Source organism: Equus quagga, chromosome 17, assembly GCF_021613505.1.
Source record: "Equus quagga isolate Etosha38 chromosome 17, UCLA_HA_Equagga_1.0, whole genome shotgun sequence".
In the NCBI taxonomy this organism is placed as follows: domain Eukaryota; kingdom Metazoa; phylum Chordata; class Mammalia; order Perissodactyla; family Equidae; genus Equus; species Equus quagga.
In genome coordinates this window covers 54,161,173-54,176,009 of record NC_060283.1, presented here as the reverse complement: position 1 = coordinate 54,176,009, position 14,837 = coordinate 54,161,173, and the positions used below count along the sequence as shown (strand labels likewise).

General features: G+C 39.9%; 1 protein-coding gene across 1 annotated transcript in view; it reads right to left on the bottom strand.

Moving 5' to 3' along the window:
- Positions 1 to 14,837, bottom strand: part of BARD1 (BRCA1 associated RING domain 1) — a 79,882-nt gene that overhangs the window by 44,082 nt on the left and 20,963 nt on the right. Inside the window, exon 4 of the mRNA XM_046642793.1 lies at positions 3,450 to 4,408. Coding sequence (XP_046498749.1) covers positions 3,450 to 4,408 — 959 coding nt within the window. The remainder of the gene's footprint in view (positions 1 to 3,449; positions 4,409 to 14,837) is intronic.

Genomic DNA, 14,837 nt, shown 5'->3' with positions numbered 1-14,837 from the left:
ATATGGCAAAAGGGTCTTTGTAAAGCAAACCAGGGACGGAGACATCCTACAGTCTGGGTGGCCCCAGTCTGCTCCTGGGAGTCCACAGAGACAGTGAAGCTTTCCCGCCAGATCAGAAAGACGGCATGTGCGAAGGACTCCCACTGCTGGCTGTGAAGACAGGACGAGGGCCACAAACTAAGGACTGCAGTGGTCTCCAGCACCTGAGAACGGCCCTCAGCTGAAAGCCAGGGAGAAAACGGGATCTCAGTCCTACCACCACAAGGAACTATGCAGTTCCTGTCAACAACCCAAATAACGGGGGAAACGGGGTCTCTCCTAGAGCCTCCAGAAAGGGACATGGCTGACAAACTGATTTCAGCCTGGTGACTAAATTCCAGACTTCTGACCCAAAGAACTGTGAGAAAATAAGTCCACCTTGTTTTAAGTCACTACTCTTGTGGTAACTGGTTGTGATTGCAAGTGGTCAGGGCAAGACAGACAAGTGGCTTCTACCAGAGTGGCAGCCACGGAAAGGTGATGGCCGATGAAGATGCCCAGCAGTAAGTTTGGGTAAGACAATAAAGAGTTCCTTTAATAATGTTACCAAGTTCAGAGATCAGTCTGGAAAGCTGTAACTGCAGCAAGGGACGCTAACTAGCCCAAGAGAGCAGTGAAACTACTGCGGGGCCCCTGCCCACCGTGCACACACCGAGTATGCACAGTGCGACCATACACACTTAAAATCTGGGAGAACAATGGGCATCGGAAGCACACCAAGATGCTGCAGGGGAAACAACAGCTACAACTACAACAAAACCTTTTTCTTTTTTTTGAGGAAGATTAGCCCTGAGCTAACTGCTGCCAATCCTCCTCTTTTTGCTGAGGAAGACTGGCCCCGAGCTAAGACCCGTGCCCATCTTCCTATACTTTATACGTGGAATGCCTGCCACAGCATGGCCTGCCAAGTGGTGCCATGTCCGCACCCAGGTTCCAAACCGGTGAACCCTGGGCCGCCAAAGCAGAACGTGTGCATTTAACCGCTGTGCCACCGGGCCAGTCCCAACAAAATCTATCTCTGACAGCAAAAACCTGGCACTTCCCCTTATCTGCTTTGGCTGCCTGAAAGGCCATCAGCTCTACACTCATTATTCAGCGCAGTAACTCTGTCCTCTGTCCCTGTCCTTGGTCCACTGTACGGTAGTTTTAACTTTAGAGCCACCTCAAACCCTTTCTGAAGCAGGTGGGTACAGAGCATAAATATGACAGCATAATTGCAATATTCGGTTTTCTAGTACACAGATTATTCATTCTCGGCTGTAAATGAACAAATTAGGGTAAGAAAATGAAATGACTACTATTTATAAAGAGGTAAATCTGACAAAGCTACTGTTTGTTTTTTTTCAAGTATTTGTTCTGACTCAAAATCAAGCTGAGATGGAAACATACATTCAACTCATAATAAATTTCTAAAAGAGAAGACTTGTTAACTAGTGATTTCAAAAACAACAGAAATAAATTAACTTTTTAAAATATACTATATCAGCATCTGCCAACTAACAACAACAGTATTTCATAAATTCGAGAGAATCAAAATGGGCAATCACAATTCTGACAGGACAATTCTAAGAAAACTGACAATCTGACAAAACTTGCATGAAGTAATCTTGAACATATCAATGGGAAAAATTCACCAAGACAGCATCATGCCACCATTTTTTCCTGTCTTAAGATTCTGCTGGGCTTTTTTCCACAGCCTAGGCCAAAGATAGGCAAACTGTGGCCTCTAGGCCAGACACTAATTTTGTATGCAAAGCTTTACTGGTTTACATATTGTCTATGGCCGCGTTTGCATTACAATGGCAGAGGTGAATGGCTGTTACGACTATGTAGCCTGCAAAGCTAAAAATATTTACTCTAAAAAACAGTTTGCCAAACCACAGCCTAGACACTTAGGTCCTAGAGATCCTCACTAAGAAAGACAAACTATTCTTACGAGTAAAAAAAAATTCTCTACCAGTGTAAGTTGATGCCTGCCTGGTGGTGTGAAGGTAATTTCCAGAAAGCAAAACGCAGAAACTGAAGCAGCTGACATTCTGATGTATGAATCAGAAAAAACAAACAAAAATAATTATCATCATGCTAGCTATTTATGTCTATAAAGTATTAATAACATTATAGTGTTAGGATTATAATAGTGTATATTATGCATGCATTATACATATAAAACAAAATATAGCCTGATTTTTAAAATCATGCTTTGCAAAAATCAAACCAAAATATAACCAGAGACAACTCTGAAAACTCAAGTTGTTCAGGGGATATGTAACCCCCTGCATACTCATGTGGCACGCTCCCCCGGGACTGGCATCAGATATAATCTACATTCACCATTTATTGGAAGACAAAGCAAGGAAAAAAAATAAAACACTAACGGTTGGGAGAAACTCATTTTGTGCATTTCCCTGTCTCCACACAACAACACAGGAATCCCTGGACCCAACGTCTGCTCCATCTTCTTCCCGGATGTTTGACGTTGCTCAACAGCCTTACATTTGGGGGCCTCCACAGGTTCCTTCCAGACCTCCCAAAGCTCTCTATCCTTGCAAAAGACCCAAGGATTTCCCAAAGAATTTACTGAAACATCATAAAAACTATCCTAATTTAGTTCTAAGCTCTCTCATATTATATTTTCATAACACTTGCACGAAATAACAGATCAAAGTCTGTAAAGCTATGGCGCTAACTACTGCCCTTGACGTGTGGTACTTGCCTCAATTTCAGAGATCAGCCCGCGCAAGTACACCTCACACTCGGCGAACGGGCCTGGTCCCAAGAAACGAACACTGCCACACCCCAGGTTTTGAGGCAATAAATAAAGAGAATTAACTTCAATGAACAGGCTAGTAAAACGAATAGCTGGCCGTGGGGCACGGGGAAGCTTCTTCGTGTTGAACCGCAGTAGCCTTTTCTGACAAGCAACTTTCTAGATCATTGGAGAGATGTTCAGACCACATCTTTCAACCTTCCAAATCCTGGCAAACATACACAGAAGCTTGTGGCCTCTCACACTGCCCTTAGCTCCTTTGCTAGGTATAAAGATATGTTGGCAGCAGTAACTTGGCAATGGTCTATATTCAAAAAGCACGAGAAGAATGGGTAAACAAAATAATGAAAACTGAACCAAACCATTATGGGATAGACAAAAACAAAAGCACTTGGGTAAAGTAGAAGCTGAAATATTGAAATACTGGTTTTCTCCTGCAAGATCCCGCTCCCGGGCCCAGGGGCCACTGCTCTAACTGAGGTGGGGATGCAGTCCATATGAATTTTGCTTCTCTGGTTCAGAAGTAGTACATCTGTGGCAGGTTAATTATCCTAGTAGTCTTATGTCATTTTTCACAAACCCCAAGCAAATTGTTTTACTGTTGGTCTCACTCCAAAACTGTATTTCAGAATAAGCATCCTACCTTAATAGAAGCAATATGGAGCAAAGTCTCTCCTCTATGATTTCTTTTTGCAGCCATAAGGCTGTTGGGTGACAGCTTCATTGCTGAGGGGCTGGTCATCATTCGTCTGTAACTTGGACTATTCAGTGCAGAGGGTGTTCCTGGTGAAAGACTAAGAGACTCATCTGATATATTACTGTTTTTACTCCCTAATGCGTCATCAACTTTAAGTTTGGTTGAAGGTGGTGAAGAACAGCCAGGCAATGGGAGGTTTTCTGAGAGCACTGTTTGCTCGACAAAACTTCCACCAGTGCTCAGAATGCTGCTTCTAGATCTCTTAGAAATGGGACTGGAAAGTCTGTTGCGACGACCACGTTTTCCACTATGACCTAATGGCAAGGATTTCTTAGAAGAAAGATAATTTTCACAGAGATTCTTCTCAGGAGTCACTACTTCATCTCTGCTCTTAATCTCTGGAGATTCTATTTGTTCAGCCAATGGTAAAGAGACTTCAGTTAAGCTTCCAAAACTTTCAGATTCTGTTACAGAGCCACTTGCCAGGAAGTCTACTTCACCATTTATCTGAGGACTAGCAATAATAGATGGTTGGCTACAGAAGGAGACCAGCTTTTCCTTACATTCCTGTTTGGGATCAAGTTCACCATCTTCTTTTTCCGCCTCTAAATTCCACTCTTGGTTGATTTCAGCTAGAGTTTTCTTTTTTTGCTTTTTTCTAGATCTTGTAGAAGCCTTTTTAGCCCTCTCAGAAACACCTCCTGTAGGACTTGGAGAAACATATTCATACATTGAGGCCTGCTGACTATTTTCATCATTTATCATTTGAGGTTGGGTTTGCACTGAAACTTTAGTGACAACATATCTGACCTTCTTACTTCGAGGACTAAACCACATTTTTATTGAATTCTTCTTATGTTCTGCATCATTAAATAAACCTTTCCCAGGTGTATCTTCTTTTGAATCTAATTTAAAAAAAAAGCAAAAGAAATCTGTTACATGATTAATCTCTTCCATCTTGAGCTCCCAGAAAATTCTGTTTATAGTTCTCCTTTTATGTGTATACCTCTTTCTCCCTCCTAGACTATAAACTCCTTGAGAGCAGATATTTACTCGTTCAACAAATATTTACTGAATCTTACTTTATTCCAGACAATGTTCCAGGGACTGGAGATACAGCAGAGAATAAAACATAAAATGTATATTCCATTGGGGATAGGCAGAATATGCAAATAAATAGAACATACAGTATGCTGATGGTGATAAAGCCATGAAGAAAACACATGCTAAATAAATAGACAGATACGGAATTTAATAAATAATAGTCAAAAAAAACTAAGACTTGTTAATTGATGCTTAATCTAAAAAAAGAATTTTGAAAAACAATCAATATAATTTACTATATTACTAACAAACTAAAGGAAAACCATGTGATTTTCTCAACAGACACAGAAAAAAATCATTTGACAAACTCCAACATCCATTCACAATTTTAAGAAAGACTCAGCAAATTATGGACAGAAGGGAACTTCTTCAACCTGATGAAGGGCATCTACAAAAATACTCATAGCTATTATCAAGCTTAATGGTGAAAGACTGGAACTACTGTTTTGTTCCTATTATCTTGTTACTATTATCAAGAACAAGGCAAAGATATCTACTCTCACCACTCCTACTCAACATCATACTAAAAGTCCTAGACAGCACAGCAAAGTAAGAAAAAGATATAAAAGGCACACAGATTGTAAAGGAAGATACAAAGCTGCATCTATTCACAACTGACTTGACTATGTAAAATATCCCAAGGAAGTTTTTAAAAAAAAAAACATTAATAAACTAACAAGTGACTTTAGCAAGGTCGTAGAATACAAGGTCAATATACCAAGTTCAACTTCAACTGCATTTCTATATACTAACAACAAACAAATGTAAGCTGAAATTTTAAAAAACAGTATCATTTACCCTAGTACCAAAAATAACAAAAAATTCTCAAATATAAATCTAACAAAATATGTACAAAGTTATTTTTGCTGAAAATTACAGAACATTTATGGAAAGAACTCCTATAAAATGGAAAGACATACCATGTTCATGAATTAGAAGACTCAATATTATTAAGATGTCAATTCTCCCAAATAGATCTACAGACTATAACATAATCCCAATGAAAAGTCCAGGAGGGTTTTCTTACAGACAAGCTAATTCTAAAATTTACATGGAAAAACAAAGAAACCATAATATGGAACAGCAAAAGACCTAGAATAGCCAATACAATCTTGAAGAAGAACAAAGCTGGAGGACTCACACTACCTGCTCTAAAATTATTTCAGAGAAAATGAACCGAGGGGATTAAAGATAACAGTGACAAATGTACCATCTCATATAACCTCGAGTCATGAAAACCAAAACTAATGAGAACAAATGAAGTATAACTACATACTCAAACATACTCCTGAGCAAAAGAAGCCAGATACAAACGAGTAGATAAAAATGGCTAAAACTAATGTAATGTGTAAAGTCAGAAAGGTGGTTATCCCTCTGGGAAAAGGAGGCAGTCACTGGAAGAGGACAACAAGAGAGGCTTCTAGAATACTGTTTATTCTTCTGGGTGAGTTCAGTTTGTGAAAATTCATTAAGCTATACACTTTTGATATGTACGTTATACTTTAAAAAGAAGTTTTTTAAAAAATACAAATTTATTATCAGGAATTAAAACATAAAGATTCATGAGAGTTAAAAAATAAGAGTCATTGTTTATTGTCCCTAAGTAGACAAGGTCACATTTTCTTGTACAAACACCTTGCTGCTTTAGCTAAGGTCATCAAGGAAGGCCTCTCTGGGGAGCTCACTTCGGAGTTGAGAGGTAAATGATGAAAGGGAAGCAGCCACATAAGGAGGCAGGAAAGTGTTTCCCAGGCAGAAGGAAGAGCAAGTGCCAAGGTCTTAAGATGGGAACAAGTTTAGCACATATTCAACGGATAGAAAGCCAGCGTGGCTGGAGCTTGGAGAAGGAGCAGAAAATGGAGGGAAATGAAGTCAGACAAGTGAGCAGAGCATTCTATAAAGAGCTCAGTCTCGGGTTTCTCTGCTGATAATCCTTATTCCACCAACCTGTGAAGTGGGAGGGCTTGGGACTTCTCCATCTGCAGTCACTTCCTCAGTGACCTTATATATATGTACATCGTTATCTATATATACACTGACAACTCCAAATGTGTAAGTGCAGCCCAGACCTCTCCCCTGAACTCCAGACTCCAATATTCAAGTGCCTCCCTAGCACTACCTGCAAGTCTCCTCCTAACGAGCTATCTCATACTGAACAGCCCCTCAGACCTGCTCCTCCTACAGTTTTTCCCCATTTCGGTAAATGGCATATCCATAATCCAGTAGCCTAGAACAAAAAACCTTAGAGTCAAACTTGCCTCTGCTATCATACGCAAAATGCAAGTTCTATCAGTTCTACCTGGAAAATATATCCCAAATGTGACCACTTTTTACTACCTCCACTCCTGCCACCATGGTGTAAGACAATCTCATCTCTCACTAGATCATTATGATACCCTCCAAAGTCATCTCCCTGATTATGTGCTTGTCTCCTCCCCCTTAAGTCTATTCTGAACACAGCAGCCAGGTGTCCTTTTATAATTGGTCAGATCATGTCAATGAAACCCTCCAGAGAGTTCCACTCTGACTCTGAATAAAAGTCAAAATCTTCGTAGTTGTCTACAAGGCCAAATACATCTTGATTCACCCCTTTCCTTCCTGATCTCATCACCCGTTCTCTCCTCCTTACTCACCATTCCAGCCACTGAGCCTCCATGTTGTTCCCCAAACACACCAAGCTGCTTCTGCCTCAGAGCCTTTGCGCTTGCTGATCCTTTGCCCAGAGGCCTCTTTTCCAAATATTGGCATGGCTCGCTATCTCCCCAACTTCGGGTCGTTGCTCAAATGTCACATTTTTGTGAGACCACATCTGACACTCTATTTAAACTTACATACCCTCACCTCCCACTTACTTTACTTATGTTTTTGTGTCTTATCTGTCTCTTCCCATCAGAATATAAGCCCTATGAAGGCAAGCTTGTGCCTCAACCCTCCCTATCTCTGGTACCTACATAGTGTCTAGCTCATAGTAGATGCTCAATTAATATTTACTGGCTGAATGAATGGGATCTTATAATCCAGGTAAAGCAAGCTGGATCAGACTCAATTCAGGGAAAGGATATAACAATTTACATTTTAGAATGATCACTCTGGCTGCTATGTGGGAGGAGGAACTTTAGAAAGAAAAGAGTGGTCACAGTGACCAATTACGTAGCTATCATCCAAGAGAAAGATCATAGGAGCTCTGATAAGCATTCTAGCAGAAGAAATAGTAAAAAGCATCAAATATAAAATCTAAAAGACCCTAAATAACTAAACCTAGAGGTAGGGGAGAGATGATAAAATGTTTAAAGGCCCAGTAGCGGGAGGACATATAATAACTTAAGGAACTAAAAGACGGTTAGTATACTTGCCTTGCAGAGACCAAGGAAGAAAGTGGTATAAAGACGAGACTATAAAAATAGGCAATAGCCAGACCACGCGAATTCTTGCTGCAATGTTAAAAACTTCGATACCTACGCTAAGAGCAAGGGAAAATCGTCAAATGTTCCATGTAAGTCAGGTGGTCATGCCTACATCTGCGTTTTTAAAAGATCACTCTTGGCTGTAGTGTGGGAAAAGAGACTGGAAGAAGGCAAGAGTGGATGCAAGAATAACAGTTAAGAGGCCAAAGCAGGAGCATAAGTAGAAGATAACAGACTAGGGAGGTGGCAGCAGACAAAGAAGAAGATTTGAAAAATATTTAAGAGAGAAAATTTACAGGATTTGGTGATGAAATAAATACAAGAACAAGGTGACAAGGACAGCTCACAAGGTTCTGGCTTATAGCACTGAGCACACCTAAGGAAACCCTGATGCTGGGAGAGACAGTCTGCCAGGGGTCCTGAGAACCCCCATCCCTGCAGGAGCACAAGAAGGCAAGGGCCTGGCTGCTCTTGACGGGGGCCATTTCTCAGGACTATGCTTGCAGCAAGCAATTCTGAGGGATGTGGCAGTGTCTCCCCAGGAAGACACGCAGGGCTATTTCTGCTTCCTACGAAGACATCCATTCCCCAAGCTCAGAGTTCCTTTCCTCTATCACAACCCACTGTGTGTGCAGGAATCCATATGGGCCTTTGGCCCATAACGGCTAAAGATACAAAACTGCTAAATAAAACATTAGCAAACCAAATCGAGGAATTTGTAATGTATATATCTTTTCATAAAGCAATTTCACCTCTAGTAATCTATCTTACAAAATAGTCATGCATGTGCCTGCAAACATGGATGTACAAGAATGTTAATCGCAGCAATATTTGTAATAACGTAAATTAGGGAAAAGTGCAGTCAGTGTTCAAAGACTGGGGATCTGTTAACCATGGAGCATTTATACTACAAAATCTTTTTTTTTCTTTTTTTTTTTTTTTGCTGAGGAAGATTCACCCTGAGCTATCATCCACTGCCAATCTTCCTCTTTTTGTATGTGAGTTACCATCACAGGATAGTCACAGGATGGTCACAGACGAGTGGTGTAGGTCCCCACCTGGGAATCGCCAAAGCAGAGTGTGCTGTGCTGAACTTAACCACTAGGCCACAAGAGCTGGCCCTACACTATAAAATCTTATATAGCCATTGTACATATCAACTAACATGCAAAGACCTTCAAGACACTTGTAAGGGTAGCACAATCCCGTTTATGTTTTAAAACTTCTATTGCATTTATGTCCAAATACTTTCATAAGTCATAAAAGAAAGACTAGGTTAAACAAAGAAAACTACCTCTGAAAAAGAAAGGGATTTTGTGCTTTTCAGGTGGGGAAAAGGGTAGAGCAGGACTTTCACCTTTCAGTCTGCACAGTTTCGCACTGCTTAATCAGTTGCAAAGAGAACGTTCTCCGATATTTCTTAGGGAAATTAAACAAATAGAAAACACAACTTGTGTGAGGTCATATACGTGGCTGGTGATAGAGCTGGCCTTCGAACTCAGGGCTGTTTTCACTACGTACACACTATATGTGATACTGTGACTTATTATAAGAAATTAGATTTGGTCTTCATCCACTGTTCTTGGCACAGAGCTCCTCAAACCCTCCTCATTTCCCATGTAAGAACCACAGGGGCATCTTTTCTTATATTTAGTTGTGTGCCCAGTTCCTGAGTGATGAAGGTGAAGTGGGTGTCTTTTGTTATTCATAACAAGCTCCTTTCAATCACACCTGAGTTTATGTTAATGAAGGTGACTTTCGGAAAAGCCCTGCAGGATGGAGGCTGGGTGCCACCAGGGGAACCAGCCATGATTAGAGGGCTGGAACTTTTAGTCCCGCTCCCTGATCTCCAAGAGGGGAGAACTGCTTGAGGCTGAATCAGGCACCAGTGGCCATGACTTCGCCAGTCGTGCCTCTGCAGTGAAGCCTCCATAGAGACCCAGCAGGACAGGGTGGGAGAACTCCCGGGGGAACGCAGGGAGCTGAGGGGGTGGTGCGCCCAGAGAGGGCAGGGGAGCTCCGCGCCCCCTCCCACATCCCTAGCCCTGTCCGTCTCTTCCACCCGGATGTTCCTGAGGTATATCCTTTTATAACGAACCAGTAATCTAGTAAGTAAATGCTTTCCTGAGTTCTGTGAGCCACTCTAGCATATTAATCAAACCCCAGGAGGCCGGAGGAACCTCCAATGTACAGCTGTCAGTCAGAAGCACAACCTGGACTTGAGACCGGCATCTGAAGGGGATGGGGGCGGTCCTGTGGGACTGAGCTCTCAACCTGTGAGATCCGATGCTATCTCCAGGTAGGCAGTGTCAGAACTGAGTTAAACTGCAGGACACCCAACAGGTGTCACAGAATGGTTCATGTGCTGAAAACCCACACATCTGGCGTCAGAAGTGAAACAGTAGGGTAGTGGAGTTTTTCTTTGTTCTGTGTGTATCACAATCTCTATACATGGTGTATTTTTAGACCTACCAGGCCTGCCCATTAACAGATGCTCAGGAAACAGTGAATGAGCTGTACAGCTACCCACTTTCTGATTCTGCCAGCAACCCCCTTCACCTTGTCTTATTTTGGTTTTGCCTTTAGGTTCATTCATTTTTCTTCAAAAAATACTCCCTTACACTTCCCTCCTCCCAGCCCATACAGATGTAAAACCAACCCCGGCCGGCCCACGGTGGTGAGCACAGAAACAGTGCTCAGCAAATACCGATGAATAAATGATTTGATATCCTCTCTTAAATCCTGACGGGTATTTATTCCAGGGAGGTGAGAATTCATTTTAAGGGCTAGATGAAAACGTGAGGCTCACTTGTGCATTTCTCTCATTTTAAGATGAAGAATTAACATTAGAGAGACAGGAGGCGGAGGGTGTCTCCCGCCTCCCCACCCAGTGCTCCTCTCTCCACACACACTGTGGCACAAAAAAGCACCCAGGAAAGACAGGGAGATGGAAAACCAGCCCGCCTGAGACAATTAACAAACTGTTCCACACTGCCCATACTCGCTCTCCAAATTAACACAGACTTACCACTCTCCTCTGACCAACTGGACATTTTGAATATGTTTTATTTGTTCTACCAAAAAAAATAATAGAGGAGAAGAAAAAGGAAACTAACTGAATTATGTTTTTTTCTCCAGAGAAGTCACTTCTCACTTAAGCTAGAGAGAACTCTGTGTAAAACTTTTCTTATATTACAGAACCTAAAGAAAAATTTTAACAAACCGAGTTCTAAAACTAAGTTAGTTTAAGAAGAAAACCAACAGCCACTTATGCATCTTACTCCTAAGGACTGGAAACATCCACCATGTGGGAAATAAGTGTGTCTGATGTGACTAAGGTGTAATATAAAATTGTCAAGAGTGCTTATTCCTGAGAGGTTTTAATAGTTAAGAGACACAACATAATCTTAATTTCATTTCTCTTATTGTTTCTGGGAATAAACTTCTTTTCAACATTCTCATGTTTTAAAACATCAGCAAGAGAAAAGGAAGCTATGAAATATTTTTTAATTCCTTTTAGATATTTTATTCACACAGAACATTTTCTTATTTTACCAGCTTAAAATTATTAAACAAAATTAGTAAACTAAAAGCTCAAATCTTCTCTAAAGTTCAGAATCTCTTCTTCTGCCTATTCTTCCTTCACCTCGTTTCTTGAGTACCAGAGTACTACCTTTATAAATACATCTGCCAAGCAAAAGCACCTTGAACAGGTAGGAAAAAACAAAAAATAATGGATTTTGAAATACAAATAATTAGTATTTAACTCTAGAAATTTCAGAGACATGATCCCTGCCTAGCAAAAGAATTCGAACTTCACTCCACAGTAACCACCCACCCCTCCCTCCTGGTGGAAATGGAATTATCACCTTGGAAAGACAGACGGTGAACCCAGTTGGAAGCAGGCCTGTGGATCTGAAGAAGGGAGACCCTCGGACATCCTTTTTGTGTCCCAGCTGAACATCGCCTGGTCCACAGGGTGTTGCTAGGACAGGATCTTGGAAATCAAAGCAATCAGAATGGGGTTTCCATTCACACAGAGACTTTATGTCTCGAATCAACAAAGGTCTTTTCTCTACAGGGATAAGTAGATTTCAAAACCAAGCCATTTCTGATACAATCTCAAGTCTAGAGGAAAGGTCAAAATGAAACGTACTTTACAAGAAAGACTCAGGATTACAAAGACTTAAAGGTTAATCCTGTGGAAGTCTGTAAAAACTTGTATTTGACTTTTTTAACATAGATGATGACATTTTCATTTAAAAACAAGTCAAAGCCTGAAGTCCTCAATGCTTATAAAACTTAAAAAATGTAGGATTAGGCACTTAAATGAAAATCAAGGCTTATAAGTAGCAAGAACATTACTCAAGTGACTAAAAAATCTAAATCTGAAAAGACAACAAATTTCACACTCAGGTGTACATATTTTCTAACTTATAAAGAAGTAAATGAAAAGAGCATATATTCATGTACTTTATATGTACACAATAATTTCACTCATCATCCAGTAATAATAAATGTACTCAAGAAGACTTTAATTATGTATCTTTTCCTAGCTAAGCAAGGACACAGCAGCAAACAGGACTGTAAAGTCTGGAATTTAAGCAGCATATCGAAGTTAAGACTGTAAAAAGCAAAACCACCACCACCAATGAAACATAAATCATACTATTAACAGCTACAACAGTTTTATGGGTGAACGCTTCTAAGCATGATAAATTACCAGATTCATTTCATGAAGAAAAATATTGATCCTTCCTCTACATAGTAAATTTCTTAATGATGACATTTAAAAGAATCTATTCTCTGAATTTAAATATTTTTGAGTATACCACAAAATATTGAGGAACAGAGATGCACATGTTGCTAAGGAACTACTTAGCCAAGTTTTTTCCTTGAAATTTAATAATAAACTATAGAAAAGGGAGGCAATTAGAAAATGTGATTTAGCCATCATTAATCTACATCAAAGGATTATAATCATGTACATTGTGTGCCTTTCAAATTATTCTCTATTATAGCTTTCACAACAGAAGTTGAGAAATCTCTTTGACAACTAGTCCCTTATTAAAAATCAAAGGGAAGTACTTTGCTACCATCTGTGCAACATTAACGCCTTCACTGAAGAATGATTATTTTGTGAGTTAAGAAGTATTCAGTTCTATTTAAAAAAACAACACCAACACAGCTACTCAAACGCTCATCTTCATCTATTATAAAAAAGTCACAGCATAAATGAAACACTGTGTAATTCACTGCAGAAAGACCAGCATCTCTCCTGAAACCAGAAAAGGAAACTGTGATGCTCTGAAAGCATAATCAAAGTATTTTTTTAAATGTCACCAACACCAACATACGCTTCACAGAATCTGACCAGCACCTGCAAGGTCTGATTTAATATGACGCGGGGCAGGAGAAAATAAAAACTTTTAAATTTATCTCCATTAGAAGAAAGCAGATTATGTTACAAAGAATAAGGTAAAATTATCTACAAATGGTTGTCAGAAAAAATCATGACAGACAATCTCCTCTCTTTAAAGCACACTGAACCGAGAAAAATCTGTTCAAGTATTTAGAAGCTCATTTTAGAAAGTATTGCCATAAATCAGGCTTCTTTATTGCCAGGATACCATATACTATGTCCATGATTTGACAAGTTCTTCCTAATTACCCACCTAAATTACAGTAATTATATATTTTATAGTAAATGCAAGTAACAAGGTTCACTTGGAAGATAAAGTGTGAACGACAGAGTTTTAAAAAAAAAAAAAAAAAAAAATAGAGGGGCTGGCCCCGTGGCCGAGTGGTTAAGTTCGCGCGCTCCGCTGCAGGCGGCCCAGTGTTTCGTTGGTTCGAATCCTGGGCGCGGACATAGCACTGCTCGTCAGACCACGCTGAGGCAGCGTCCCACATGCCACAACTAGAGGAACCCACAACGAAGAATACACAACTATGTATCGGGAGGCTTTGGGGAGAAAAAGGAATAAATAAAATCTTTAAAAAAAAAAAAAAAAAAAAAAATAGAGAAAATGTGAGAGATGTCCAACCATTCCACTTCATCATCTTCAACACTTGAGCATTTAACAGAACGATACGATTTTGGAGCTGGACCTCAGAGATCACTTAAGCGAAGGCCCTTATGTCATGAGATCAGTTTCCAATTTCCTCATTACAAAGAGGGTCAGCCATCATCTGTCCCCAACTGTCAGTTCCCCCTACTATTCACCTAGTTCACCTCATACCACTTTAGTTTTAGAAATACCTGCTAGATAATAAGCTAACATAAAAGAACTGAATAAAATACACTGAATAGTTAAACTATAAAGAAACAAAGGGAAATACCCCCAAAGAACCCTCAAATACCACAAGACTAGTTTGTTTTGGGGGGCCTTGGGAGGAAAAGTTGATGATGAAGCAACTGATAATAAATAAAAAAAGCTTTGCATCATGGAAATTACAGATCTGGACAGAAATTTATATTTCAATATGTTTATACTCTAGATTATCATCTTTTACAAAAATAGCAAAGTAGGATGCTACCATTATAAAAGGAATTGTTGAAACCAAAATCTAAGAATTTGTTTTAAAATAGTTTTAATTAAGTTTGGTCTCTGGGATATAAATTAGTCTTAACCCTGCCAATTTTTCTCCAACTCAATGCAACAAATACAACGAACACCTATACTTCTAATGAAAGCATTGTGCTAAATGATAAAACAGTGAGCAAGAACTAACAATATGACCGCCCTGCATAACCTGGGTCCTCAATTTCCCCATCTACAGAATAGAGGGATTAAAGGTGACTTTCTGCCTCCTGAAATTCTGA